Below are 15,081 nucleotides of genomic sequence, written 5' to 3'. Positions count from 1 at the left end.
TGAAAGTAAGTATACAGAAAATTAATTTGCTGTTACTTTACATGTACAAGCCTATGAGTTCTTCCCAAGGTCTAGAAATTCACGTATTACTCATGACCACATTAACAGAGTACTGACCTGTAAAAATAAGAAAACGTATCGGGTGTTTCAGATAATTATACCATTCAACTTGGTTTAGAATTTTTACATATTTTAACTACTGTACTAAGGTCATAGCAATGCACGTCTTCTGACTGCTTTCCAGATTAATCCCATTCTATCACTTCAAGTTTTACAGACCATAAAAAACGCTTTTTCTTGTTTGTTTTTTTCCTTTGTAACACCCGAATCAAACGTTTTACTGACATTATATTAAAAATATGGATGTTCAGCGATTAAAAATGAATAAGTGAGGGAAGCACCTTCGAGGTAGTGAAAATGGCATTAAAATACATAGTTTTTTGCAAAAAAAAAATTGAATTTATCGTCCGTGCACTGAGGTTTGGGCGTACATAGTTGCTTGTTTATTTTCGCCAGGAGAACCAAATATCCTGGCAGTATCAATAGAAAAGAGATTTATGAAGTGTACAATAATTGTAATGAAGATTTTAAATAGTGTGGTAATGCTAGCATTCTCGGCAGGTAATGAATGTGTAGAGTGAAGACACATTGCTGATTGCATTTCAAAGGGAGTTGTCTGTGGATAATGAAAAGCATGTATACTGGGGAGAAAACTCCTGTACTGTGTACATGCCATGAGCATACTTAATGCACATAGCAAACCAATCCAGATATGTTAAATAAGAACATGACAGAACATCCAGTAATACATAGGTTACGATTGCATAAAGGAATATTATGTGTACTTTTACATTTACTCCTGCTGTTGTCCTTAGGAAGATGTCATGAAGCGGTAGAGATGCAATAGGTTATGCAACGCAGTGGAAAACGTGTGTGCGCCAATTTTGAAGCGAGTCTCGGAGACAGACCACGAAGCTTTAGGCCTCTGTGAATGTTTTCAGAAGCTTCGAGAAGGCTTCTCACACAGCAAGCAAAACCACAGATGAGGAGAAAGGGGTGTATATCATTATAAAATAAACACTAAAACCACAAAACGCTACAGTGATGCACAACAATGCTGTGTAGTGATTGTGCTTAGTATTGTTATTATTTACGGTATGTGTGGCTCTGTTGAAGTACATTTAGATCACATTTGGCCATAGCACTAGTTTGACACCCCTGCCTTATTGTTTAGAATGTGAGACAGTGTATATATAGTTACTGACAAATATACAGATGGAGAAGGTCACTGTTTTTCACATTTTACATGGGCAATCAAGAGCCGGTGAACCGATTGGTATTCTTGCAGATAGTTAACTGCATTCTGCAAATCACTCTTTGGTAGGTCAGGGCATCTTGAAATGTTTAAATACATTTGACATGGAGTTTAAAAATGTCACTGTATTTGTTTGAGATAATGCCAGTTACCTGATCAAGGAATACAGTGGCACTCTTAGACTCTTGTCACCTAATTCTGTACAGTGGTCATGTCCTGCACACAAAGTCATGCATATGGATAATAGGTAAACATTTTCCTGAGAGTAGACAGCCTCATTGCAACTGTGGAAAAAAGTCTTAATCTTGTACAAGCAGGAATAGCTGCTTACGGTGCATCTGAGAGATGCAATCAAATGGCTCTACTCTGTCCATACAGCTTACTCGTTAGCCATGTATAACACAGTGGGACAATTGGTATTACTGTGTAAAATACCATTCGAAAAACACATTAGCTTACGCCCAAGGTTTGTGAAAATGGACACTTCATGTAATAGTGATGTTAAGAACTCAGTGTTGCTGGTGGATATACCAGGTTTGTAAACTCATCTCTGAGCGCTATACAAGGCAAGAGTCTGGTTGATCTAATACCAAGGCATGAGTGGCGTAAAGCTAAAAACCAGAACAAAAACAAATTTGATTACTTAGTAAATGCATACCAAGCATTGGCACTATAATATCACTTTGTGTTAAAACCTTTAGTAAAGATGCTGAACTTTTGACTGCATACTTGAACCTGGAAACTAAAATGGAAAATGCCATTTGACCTGCTCACCGGATTCTTATGGCTGTCAGGATATTCATCCCAAAAACAAATGTCCAGTTTGGATGTGAACACCTTCCCATTAGATTTGTTTTCCAAGATATGGTGATGACAGTAAACCTGATTTGCACAAATACTAAAACTGCGCAAAAAGAAGAGCCAAGAAATGCGTTTGCATGAATTCTGGAAACTGGAAAATTATAACCCTTGCTTAACACGAAAGGATAAATGCGATTGGTTTATCAATTCCGTGAATTCAGAAAGAAATGTTTCTTTGTATGGGCAGGTTTTTACAAAGCAACAAAAATGCATTATTCCATGAAAGACGAATCATTGAATCAGCTGACAATATGTTTAAAAGTAAAAAAAAATATATATATAACAAGACACTGGAGTTTTTCAATGAATTGTATATGACATTTACATACTCTTTGCCAAATGCCTTTTTTCTTATTTTTTCACTTCTGATTTCAGTATTTTTAATCTTTTCTAAGCAAAGCTATTGCGTTTACACTGACACAGTATTCTCTTTATATTTGTTTCTTATCAATGTATTGTTTCATAGTGTGTGAGACTATAAAGTAAATTTGACATGATTGTTAGTGGCTATATGCAGCACATTGTTGTTAATCTATTTGCCTATGTGCCCAAGTTAAATTGAAATTAAAATGACTTATTATGACAATTAAGGCACCACAAAGGGATGATTATTTAATAGGCTTCAGCACTTAGTTATGAACATTCATTAGTTTTTAGAATTTTTTGACCTGTTGTATAAACTAGAAAAAAAAACGTTTACGTGAAAATGTAAAAAAACACCCCCCTATTTAATCCTTGTAGATCTTAATTTATATTAAATAAATTTAACTTTGGACTTAGTCATGAAATAGGTAAGTATGTATAGGTTTAAGTTACATAAGTTATACATTAAGTTACATGCTTTTGGAGTTCATTATTTGTCTTGTCTTTTGTCACTGTGAAAAACCATATGGCAGTGGCGTTGTGGTGGGTGCTGGTAGGAGCAGGGATTTGATCTTCGTCCTCCGCTCTCCTTTGAACCCTGAGCAGCCAAAAGAACAATCAGGTTACTCCATGAGAATGGAATGCCTCTCCGGCCCCAGAGGGTTCACTAACTGTTACAGGCTCTTATACAGAATGACCCTGTTAGATTTAGCGTGTTTTGACATCCACTGTGATAATCAGTTATCTCTCAGCTACCCGTCTGCGTGGTCTGCCTTAAAATAAGAAAAGTTCAAATTTCAGCTCTATTTACCTGTTGCTGATTTCAGGAGATTTGTTTTTAATAGGTACTGACATTTCTAATTTGCAGTTTATTTGATGGCTATCTGAAACAACTGACAATATTACATAATTTTGCACCAAAGGAAACTAATATTAAACAATGTGTTTGTTAATTTGTCACACTTTTGGAGTGTTCCATCTTTTCCATTTGCTGGCCTAGTGTGACCTGCTTTAGTGTAAAAAGGACCTTTCTGCATGACAAAAGTCTCTAGAGGACTACCGCGCAAATTAATCTGGTATTTTAAAAAAAAAAGTCCTTCCCCAAGCCAAGACAGGGTTGTTCCAGTTTTGTTGGGACTGTTTAAAGTATTCATATGGTAATGTTTAACGATGTATTTGTTTAGCCTGAAATTGAAAACAGGATCTGGATTTCTCTTACATAATGGCCCAAAGTGTCTTTCTGAATTTACCAAAGTGTGAAACTTATGGCTCTGGAGCTCCTGGAAAGGGACTGAAGTGATTTCAGGTGGTTCCGAGTTTGAGCTCACTAAGAAATAAAAATGAATCCGTGGAATTCTGCAATGACTCGAGACCGCATTGCTTGTCCCTCTCATTGTGCTTCTCCGTTTTAACCAGGTATCAACAGTCTATGCATACATAGTCCCTTTTCATATTATCTAGGTCATTTTGCTTACTTTTTCTCACCTGGCAGTCTTATTCATAGCATAATATAAGCCTTTATATTCATAACACTTTTTTTAAATGGGGAAATGAAATATCATTACAGTGTAATGATTTTATTGTAATATACTTGCATCGCATAATTGTCTTCAGTTTAAACAGTAGATATATTGAATGTTAGAATATAAAACTCTTCCTAAATTCTGGACTCCTAGGGAGAAACTCCTTGCCTCAGAGTGTTTTTTTTTTTTTTTTGTACCTGTTTGCGCCATGTGATTACGGTAGTCAGCCATGGTCTCTCGATAGAAGTTTTTGCTTTTATCTCAAATCTTTTGTGTGGATTTCTCGTTCTTGATGAAAACAGTAACTTGGAGAGAGAGAGATGGGATGTGTTGCCTCACAATAATGGTAATGAAAATGACTTTGGTTTTAATAGCCTTTTGTACAATTAATCTTTAAGCTAGGTGATTTCCTGCAGAAAATAAATCACAGTATTACTGATAAGTGCGGCCTGTTTTGAAATCTTATACTGTGTATTGTTGTCTTTCTGTTCCAGTTCCAGAAAGTTTCAAATTGAAGTTAAATCATCAAATTAGGTTAATTACTTCGTCTGTTTGTGATTCCATGTAGCGTGAGAGGAAAGCGACCTTGTGTTTTTTTTACAAAGTTACTCACAGGACTGTGTTTTGAAAAGAAAGGAGTGATTATTTGAGTAGGACCTGCTTCAGTAATGAGCCTGAACTGTTTCATACACCAGTATTCAAAAATGTCTTGTGAGGTGCTTTTTTGTAAGAAAAAGGCAAAGCTGTTTACTGGTAAGTAATCATTTGCTCTTATAGTAAAGTGTCAGTCTGTGAACTGATAATAGACTTAGATTTATAGGTCTCTGAAATGAACTGAAGTCCAGCAGGAAATGTGGAGGGTTTATTGGAAATCCACAGGAAGCCCAGCTGCAGTGGTGATGCTTGGATCAAAGAATGCCTGTGTTTTTTTAACTAAAATGACACATCTCTATCTGTACGTTCAAAGAGGAGAAAAGCTGGCTTCAATTTCTGGACAGTAGCAGGACCTGACTGGTGTGTCGGCTTTCGTTGTCACGACATTCAGAGAATGAGAGAATTGAGGGCAATAAGTAGTCTGACAGAGGACATCAAAGGAAAAGGACCTGCTGAGAAGTGATTCACTGCTAATTGGGTTAGTCTAAAACACTCAGCTCTGCCACTGTTTTGCAGCTAAGAAGACTTGACTGCTGTGCTAATTGAACACACCTACTTAAGCTTGCCTGTTTCTAAGGCAGTCCTCATTGTTTTATAATTAATATCCATGACAAAGTGTTCTTTTTTGTTTGTGGTATTTTTAATCTGCTTTCTTTTTAGTTATGGAGAGAAAAGATTGAGGATCAGCACAAATTCTTCATACATTCAGGGTTTTGTGAATGTGCGGTGCTTAAAAACATTGGAGAATTTTTTACAAACTTGATTTTGTGTGTGTGTTGGACCTTGGGGTTCTATGTGACAAAATCAAGCTGTCATTATCACAGCTTGATTATCTGTGCTTTGGATTTTGTATCAAGTTGCAGTTTTATACTGAGCATTGTTATTACTCTAGTTGTGCGTCTTGCAGTGAAATGAACCTGTCATAGTGGTGTAACTACCTGGATTTTTTGTGTGACTTCAAGCCCCCCCTGCCATATCCTGAACTGTGTAGATCAGAAGCTCAAATGTATGCCTGTGGCAATGGGCAAACCCTGGGATTTGATCATATATACTACACTGGGGACCCAGCTTGGATATAATAAATTGATATGGAAATGGATTCAGACTTGAGAAGGGGGATATGGCATTTCTAGCTTGTTGTCGTGTTACACTAACAATACTATGCTGTAAAATCATATTTTTTAACTGCACAATATTATACATGTATGTTCAAGTGATGATTTTAAGTGAATCCTGCATAAGCTGAATTAATTGAGCTCTTGGTCCGGTTCATTTAATTCTGAGCCATGCCTACAAAGGAGAGGTATTCTAGATTCTCCACGCTGTCTTTATGGTCATATTGCTTATATGCAGCCATACTATCTGGTAAGTACTAGCATGTTGCAGGTTTTAAACACGTGTTCTGTTGATCTTCCCATCTAATCACATCACATATAAAATACCAGCTTTCTGAATATTGAATAGTGTACCATTCAAGCAGTGAAGGCTGGACTTGGCTTTGTCCTGGTAAGGGGTAATTGCTTTTGCACCCTTACTTTGGTTTAGTGCTGGTTTCTAGCTGGACTGAACTGGAAGCAGGGTCCTAGTGTTCACTTTGGTTCTCCCGAAGTGGAAGAAGTGCACTGCTAGTGCTATACACTTCCTGGTTTTCTCCCTGCCTGACACGTTCTGCACCTTAACATTTTTTTTCTCTTTTAGCATGCTGGCAGATAAACTGAATATGACACCTGAAGAAGCAGAGAGATGGATAGTCAACTTAATTCGCAATGCAAGGCTGGATGCAAAAATAGATTCCAAACTGGTAAGGTTTCATTTCTTTTTGCTTTAATTTATTGTCAAATAAGTAATTACACATGATATGAAGTAATCTTTTATCTATAAAAAGGGAATATGCACAATGTACCTGGATGAAGGAATTTAAAGTTCACCAGATAGTTTGGTAAAAAGCCAGCAACCAGAGCGTTACAAACTTTTCAAAAGCTAGACAGTTTTGCATTACTCAGTGGAATTATAGGTCTGCTTTATTTCTGTAGCATAGACCATTACACATACATTTAATGAATATATGCAAAATACTGATCTGCTTCTTAAATAGTGGATATGTTTTGGAACAGACTCCGTATAGATGATGAGCATCAACCACAATCACTATGTCAGTTTTGTATATTTTAATCAATGCATGCATTTTAAATATTGATTATGTGGTAGATTGAAGAACAACAGTATTGCGTTCCACTTGTATATAAAGTGTATCTTCTTGGTGGACTGTAACTGGTATCCATTTCATTTGTTCTAGGGCCATGTTGTAATGGGCAACAATGCCGTATCACCCTACCAGCAAGTGATTGAGAAGACAAAGAGCCTTTCGTTTCGCAGTCAGATGCTGGCTATGAACATTGAGAAGAAGCTTAACCATAACAACAGGAATGAGGTGAGGGGCTTCAGCACTGCTGTCTCTCGCACCTTCAGGGCCCTGTGCTTGATTCTAGCTTGGGATCCCTGTCTGTGTATAACTCGAGCTCCATGTTTTTGTATGGGGCTTTTTCATCTTAAGAAGCGGAATTTTTAAAGGGACGCTGCATTATAAAAACAAATGTGGGGCACTTCATTTGCTATATATAAAAAAAGCAAAAAATGACTTCTACAATTATTGCTGGTGCTCTTTGGCAACAGCTAGCTATAGTACAAACCAAGTGTGTTGGCTTTCCATTCGATATAAAATTATACAAACTTTCTCCTCTTACCTTCAACCACACAACCTTATTTCTTTTCTTTGAAGACTTAGTTACAAGGCCCTTTTCCCCCAAATCCTTTTTGAAAAAAACCTCAGGCACAGTTTCAGCCAAACGAAGGTTAAGTGAATGAGGTTGATATCCGCGAGAGGAGTTTGGCGGAAGTGTGTGTACAGATATGGCAATGTCATTCCCACCCCCATGTGATATCAAACTAGATCTGTGATGATATTGCAGAAGAGCACTAGTTTCTGGTGTTGGCTATGCAGGCCTAGATAAGATGCAGATTGAATCCTTTCTGATGTCTGGGCTGCAGCTCCCACACAGGACAGATATATGGGCTCGGTAACTGAATATTTGACACCCATTACCAAACTGAATAAACCCCCCATTACAACCAGAATTGCTTATGGCACTTTAGAGAACCAAATTAGTTTGAGGGACTGATTAGTCCCTAAATTCATTAGTTAATTTAATGGTGTTTGTGATGTACAATTTAAGACTAGCAAACACAACAAGCATGATTACAGCTGTATGTGGAAGCTCTTCGTTGTAGATGAACATTTGCTAGACATGGATGCTCATTTAGAAAGTTTATATTTGTACCAGAAGCGTGGGAGATCTGTAGACAAATTGATGTTTCTGTCGTACTAGCATATTTTATTTTGACTAGTTTGTCTGAAGGTCCCTAAATGTTAAAGAAGAAATCACAACAGGACAAAACTGAGAGGGAAAACAAGCTGTCTGATGGATAAAATAAAAAATATCATGCAAGTGTAGCACTTGAAAAAGAAAAAAAAAAGGATTCAGATGTCTTCAAGAAAGAAGTTATTTTATTGTACCTTTTATTTGTTTAATGCATTCCATTTTAAAACTGTTGCCCTGTGATTTATTCAGCGAACATTGTAGAATATCCTTCATTTCTGCTTAAGAAGAGTACAATTACTTAATGTGGGTTTAGAGGCACTTGCAAGGCTTGGGCTTCTAAAGATACCTTGAGGGCTCTGATTTTCTTTTTAGAGGACTACTGGCAAGACTGATGTCAATTAAGCTGTAAAAGTGTGAGTCACTTTTACACAACTGTGAGTCAGCAGTATAAAGGCCAACATACTTTTAAGGTCCTAAAAAAAGCACAGTTAAACCTGTTTCTGTTTTGATGCATTTTGGAGTAATCTGAGACTTTCCCCATATCATTAAGGCTTTATATGTCTTCTGTACTTAGTGTTGTATTGTGGCGTTTTTCATTTGCACAGGCACTTGAGAACGATGCAGGATCACTCTGGCTATTATAACCTCAAAATGGTCAGATTCCCTGAACCTCCCCCTGGTTTAAATGAGTTGATGTGGGCAAGTGGAATGGCACTTTAAAAAAAAAAGTGATGCACACAGACCCTCAACATAAAATGTGGCACTGCCATTTACTGTTCTTTAGAACTAGTGCAACAGCCAGTAATTATGATGTGCATTAAATGTTCCCTTTTTACTGTGTAATTTCTAGTAGGTATCTTTTGATGTGTTCAATTACCTCTCAATTGTTCTTTGAATTTTTGTTGTAAAAGAAACTCCCATAATTCATCCTAATAAAAGCATAGCTCCCATCAAGGAATTTTGTAATTAGACAAAAGAGGTTGCAAACAAATTACAGAGCAGTATTAGATCTTTGGTCCTTAGGCTACAAATCAATTATACATGATGCTTTTATTCCATAGTCTGGATTTGCTGGATGGATCTTCCTCTGTTTTCCAGTTATACCGAATTATCTTGTTTTAAGAGCTCTTGTTTTAATATGTGATTAACTGAGAACACCTTTTGTTTCATTTTTGTCTTATAGGCTCCAAACTGGGCTACTCAGGATTCAGGATTTTATTAAACAAACAATTCAAGACAAAGCCAGAAGAGCAGTTTCGTATTCTATCACGTACAGCATTCCTATCCTGTTGCATCTTTAAACTGTTTTCTAAAAGAGCTTTGCATTGAGTAGGGATCTTAAGTGATTCAATAAAACAAGTACGGAACTTTATTCTCATTCTGTATTGATTCTTTGTTTAATTGTTTTTGGGAATCAGCTGCCATGACTTCAGCAATTCCTTCCCTCTTCACTTTTTTAAGGTAGAGTTTTTTACTGTTAAGCCTGCTGTGAGTCATGAAATATGACAATGAAAAACTATTTTTAGGATCTCTTGTTTTTGTGACAAAGCAAATTACGCTGTGGTAGTTTATACAGTATTGTTTAGTCTACAGATTTTCACCTTTGCAACCATGTACAAAGTTTTGCTTGAACTGACAGCCATAGAAATAAGATTTTAAAATAAACGTTTGATCATTCAAAAATATGAAAACATTTTGTATCATAACATTTTAAGTTTATTCATAGCAGTTAAATCTGCACACTGTTCTGAAAAAAGTCACATACCATTGTACTTTGATTTATCCAGAGTGATGTATCTTTCATTCAAGTATGATAGCATTTCATTTTTCACATCCATTACATGTTGGTTTAGTTAGAAAGAAGAGCTGAGATATTGTAAACTATCCCAGACGATTTCCTTTCTCTACTAAAGGTCCTGTTGGTAGCATTGAGATTCCTGTAGTGTTTAAGGGGAAATATAACCTATCGCTAACATTACCATAATATCTTGTATAAACCTCTTCATTTTCATTGACTGTTTGAGTCACACAATAGCTTCAGTGTACTCCTTTTTCCTTAATAGACTACATGTGTAGTATTAATGCAATTCCCTTCTTTCTTTGTGCTCAATTATAATACTGATTTATATATGGAACATTTTTGACTAAGCACTGTGTATATTTTATTTTGTAAGATGCTTGTCCTCAGTCCAATGTCTTTAGTAACAGCAGTATAAATTGGGCTGAACATGTAATACCCATTTGTCCTTCTTAGACTCACCCCAATTCAGTTCATAAATAGCAGTACAATTATTAAAGGTTCCGTCTTTTTCACTTGTTTCAGTTAACACATTTCGGTTCACTGGTTATATCTGCAGTTTTTTAGAACAAAGTTGACTGTACAAAATGCATGTTCCAACTCAAGCTTGGAATCTTGTCCAGTTAAATGCTTGTCAACATCCTTGTACGTTGAGTTGCTATACACGTCAGCTGTAGATCTCTGCTTCTTCCCGTTTCGAGCTCTACAGAGGACTGCTTGCACAATGAAAGCCTGGACACTAGTTTCCTAACTATAGACCATCTCCACTTAAGGTTAGTCGCTTGGTGATTATGAAACTGAAGGAACACCTCTCGGGTCTCACTCCTGCACTATCTTCTCTGCAAATACACACGGAGAAAACCATTTCGATTTTATTTTGTGGGTGATGAAACAGACTAGATACGTTCAGCTTTGTCACATGTTAGTCTTTATTACACTCTGAGGAGTGCTCTTCCCAGTTTCTGTTGCACTTAGACTAAATCAGACAACTAAAAGCTGATCTCATATTAGTCTACATGGCAAAAAAAAGTCAGCTAATTGTTTTGCTGCTTCTTAGTGATTAAAATGCCTTTGTATCCCTTTTTGGACTCAAAGCTTAGACCAATCCTTCATCACATCTACTTAACAATGCTTCCAAGCTGTAAGAAAACAAACCAGCCACCGACCTGTGGCTAAACAGCTTTTCATCGCAATGTCTGCTGCTGTACTTAAAAACCATGAATTTCTTTGCTGCAGTGAAAACTTGTCTTTTTATCCCTTGACAGAATTTTATTTCGAACATCCCGCTAGAGGAGGGGAGCCTTTTGTCCACGATATTCTGAGTTACCAGGAAAGCTCATAATCGGGGAACGTTTGTGAGCGATGATGTCAATCAATTGATATTCTAAGTCACCATTATTCCTGACATTTCTCAAAAGATATATATATATATCATATACAAATGCCTCTCTTTTGCATTTTGTCTCATGCATCCTCCCTCCATTCCTTCTCCACTTTTGTTCTTAACCCTTTTAACCTTGGTTAACTCTTCACTTAGCATGGGAGTCATAGCCAGGTTGTCCTATGGCCATGGGCTGGGTCGCAGTCAACAGTGTTAAGCCAAATCTCGCTTTATGGAAATACTCGATATATATCCTCAATTCTTGGGTGTTGTGAAATGAGTAATGGAGCTGCTTTTGTATAATTGCCTATCAGCTTTGGATCCAGAGAATCTAAGTTACTGGTCAATATTTTGTGGATTGGCTGTCTTTGTTATGCAACATTTCTATCCATCTTATGCTTCAAATTGGTAATCTTTATCACAGATACACAGCCCAGTCCTTGAGCATAGCGTGTCCTACTATTTGATATATAGGACTTAATTTAAATTGGCCGCAGTGTTCCTAAAAGGATTCTAAAATTGCAGTTAATCTGCAAGATGAGATGTTAATGTGCTCTTTGGGAGAGGGTATGTAGTTATTGTGTTTAATACTGTTTTTCGACAATCACAGTGTATTAAAAAGTTTCTTACTCTGCCTAGAGTTTAAAAACTGCCATGCACTGATGAAAGGCTTGTTTGCTCTTTTTTTTCCTTTGCCTCTCATTTTATTAAAAAGCAGTTTTTAAGTAGGGTAAGAGTCCTTCAATTTGTTGAGTTCTGTGTTTTGAGTTCCATCTCTCACAAACTGATTACTTTGAGCTTTTGAGAACCTTAACTATGTGTCTCTGGAAATTCGTCCGTCTGTCAGTGTATTGTTAGTGGGTTAAGAATCAGCAGAGTTAAAATCAGAATAAGGGTTTAGAACACATTTTAATCGCATACATCGTGGTTTAGAACCTTCGAGCGCCTCTGGCAAACCAGAATGTTGAATCCCTTCCCCAGTTCTGTGGGTTTCTATAGCCCATCTCGGAAAGTGTAATTAAAAAAAAATCACTGGTCTGTTAAACATTAATCTTAGATTATTTTTTTTTAACAAGTGCAACAGGACAAGCTCAATGCCACTGCGTTAAGTTTTTCTTTCTTAAAATTTGCTATTTTTCGTATATGTAGGTTACTTGGATGCTGTCCAAATGAAGCTGGGACAAAGCGGAATCTACATTTATATGACCTTTTCAACTGTAGTGTGTTTATTTTATTTTTGTTTTAAGTAAAAAGATTTAACGATCCGGCTATTCAGAGATGTACAGAGAAATTAGAGAAACCAATCGGCCGCAGCGTGCAGAAACTGCGCTTCTGCTTCAGCGACCGTGAAGGTGTAGTTTTGCGCAGCTTGCGGTTTCCAGTGTGCCTTTAGTGGTGAAGAAATTAAACCCTTTATCTTTCGCATTTGTTTTCCGTCGTCTCCAAGTGGCAACTGGTTTCTTTTCAAGCTTCTACCGCTACATTCAAGTGGAGAAACTTGACAAATGAGTAACTGCTTGCAATAACCGCGTATAGGCAATTTCATTACGCACAAATAACCTGTGTCCGTGCAGTCCTTGGGCTAATAAATACTTAGAAGCACTTAAAGATTAAGTGCCACACCTAGTGGCCGAGCCGGGTAGGACACCTCTAAATGTTTTATTTTAGAGCTCGATGCATTGAAATTCAGGAAGAATAACTTGCAAGCACCAAAGCCAACATTGCAGCAAATAACAATAGGATATACGTTAATAGGAAAGGTGCATTGTTTAATAGTGGTCTGGGAGACTAACATGGTAAGACATCGCGTTTTGTTCAGATACCATCCTGCATATTTTCTAGATTTTAAATAAATATGCAAGTTATTTAGCTAAATGAAAGGCACTTTTTTATCTTGAAATATTTTATCTAAGTTCGTACCAGATGTGAAATGTATAACATTTTAACATTTCTTCATATAAATTAAGCATTAGTGCGTTATGTCTTAAATAAAATCCAATTTTTTCAACGTTGTCTTAAGTACCTATATATTTTGTAAATGTGTTCGGGCTAGTTTTGATTCCCAGTCCTTTTCCAAAAAGGCCGTAGTAATCCCGATCATGTGGTTATTAAAGAATGTAATACACGTTACTAATAGTCATTGTTAAATAAAAAGTGAGTGTGACGTATCTATTTCCCTAATAAATAGCCTCTTGCTTGCAATGAAACCAACATTTTGCCCAAGGAAAGAACATATTGAGGTTTATTTCCCCAGTGAACTAATGGAACTGCAGAATTCTGGATTCACCTATACTATTGTGTACACTGCCCATGAAATATAGGACACGAACAAAAAAAGAGCGGCACCAAATGTAGAAAGAACAACACATTTAATGTAGCAACAAGTTAAACTCCTCCTGCAAACCATGCGCAGAGACAAACGCGTTAAAACAGACCTGTAAATGAAGTGCGTCAGTGACATTTAAACACGTCCAGCTCACTGTGAACCTGGGCAGGCTACTCCATTATTTTGATATGTTGATACGTACTTGCTAAAACGCAACACCGCATCGAGAATTGCGCTTTAAAATGCACTAAACAGGATCTAATCCTCCCCTTCTTGAAAATGGAAAAGAAGAACCCACTTTTCCCGCATTTCTTTTTAATCTGTCCCTGCCGCCTACGTCATTTTAATCCGTCTTGCGCTCCTTTCATTGTTTTGCCTTTGTTTTCATATCACGACCACTGTGGTTGTAAATAAACGCAACACAGTATTGCAGTACATAGCACTACATTACAAATGCATACTTTTAGTTTCAAGTCATTGCAAGGTAATTTATTTCACCAACGTTTTCTGTAACCCTTCAAGAGAATCATTCTGGAGGGTTCAGCGGGTTTGTGTGCGAAATGTCTGAAGCCTGAGACCACAACCTTTCACATTTCCTCTTGCAATTCGCTGTTTATTTTGATTGTAACTAAATATTATTGGCGAGGATGTTTGATTTACATAGGGCAACTTGAGTCCTTGAGGGCCGCAGATTCCTCTGGTTTGCATTCTGCCTCTGGTGCTAATTACATCACTGAACTAATTATTTGGATAAGAAGTCAGATCACCTGTTTTTGTGAAGTCATTAGTTGTAACGTGTTAAGTACCTACAGTATACGACCTGCAGGGCCCCCAGCCTCTCAAGAGTGGCCCATTTCAGATTCACATTTATGAAGTGCTGAAATCTTAGTATGACTACTTTCCTGTTAGCATTACCTCTGTTTCCCTCCTCCTCCTCTTATTAGCAAAAACAACAAACATTGAAAATTGCAAATATTGAATAGCAGGGGTTTTAAGGTAATGCGTTCTGTTGGATTCAGAGTGATTCTAACATGCAGAGTAGGAGAACTATATCAGTTTAACTATGCGTAGGTGATATATTCGCAGGTATTCTGTTGCCACAAGCAGAGGACGAATTTAAAACGACATGTACAAAGGGAGAATTCAATGAGGCCAATCTCAACACCTCTGTGTGTTGAATAAGGTTATAGTTCTAATGTGGATAACATCTCTTAGCTTAATGTACACAGTATATATCATGCAGTCCGCTAAAAGAAAGCGTCTTAGTTTTATGCCTGTGACATATCAATTATTTACATTGGTTTTTCATGCTTTTCTTACTTCTGATAACGTTGAAGGTGCGCACAAAAAACAGGAATTTGTCTATATTTACAATTGATATTCCAAGTAAAAAAACCTAAATAACATTGGTAGTTTGTGTTATTTTGTTTCGCGTGTGGGAGGCGTGGCCAGCACTAGGACCCAGCGGAGATCTTTCTGG

The 15,081-nt window shown here is 37.0% G+C and overlaps 1 protein-coding gene across 1 annotated transcript in view; it reads left to right on the top strand.

Annotated features, from left to right (window-relative positions):
- The window catches only part of LOC148651529 (eukaryotic translation initiation factor 3 subunit E-B), a 48,800-nt gene extending 39,332 nt beyond the window's left edge, over nt 1-9,468 (top strand). Inside the window, exons 11-13 of the mRNA XM_088601914.1 lie at nt 6,415-6,517; nt 7,013-7,147; nt 9,280-9,468. Coding sequence (XP_088458040.1) covers nt 6,415-6,517; nt 7,013-7,147; nt 9,280-9,318 — 277 coding nt within the window. The 3' untranslated portion in view covers nt 9,319-9,468. The remainder of the gene's footprint in view (nt 1-6,414; nt 6,518-7,012; nt 7,148-9,279) is intronic.
- The last annotated feature ends 5,613 nt before the right edge of the window (nt 9,469-15,081 follow it).

This window comes from Lepisosteus platostomus, chromosome 12, assembly GCF_059453375.1.
Source record: "Lepisosteus platostomus isolate fLepPlt1 chromosome 12, fLepPlt1.hap1, whole genome shotgun sequence".
Taxonomy (NCBI): domain Eukaryota; kingdom Metazoa; phylum Chordata; class Actinopteri; order Semionotiformes; family Lepisosteidae; genus Lepisosteus; species Lepisosteus platostomus.
The sequence above is the reverse complement of the archived record's forward strand: the minus strand, read 5'-3'. Positions and strand labels throughout refer to the sequence as shown.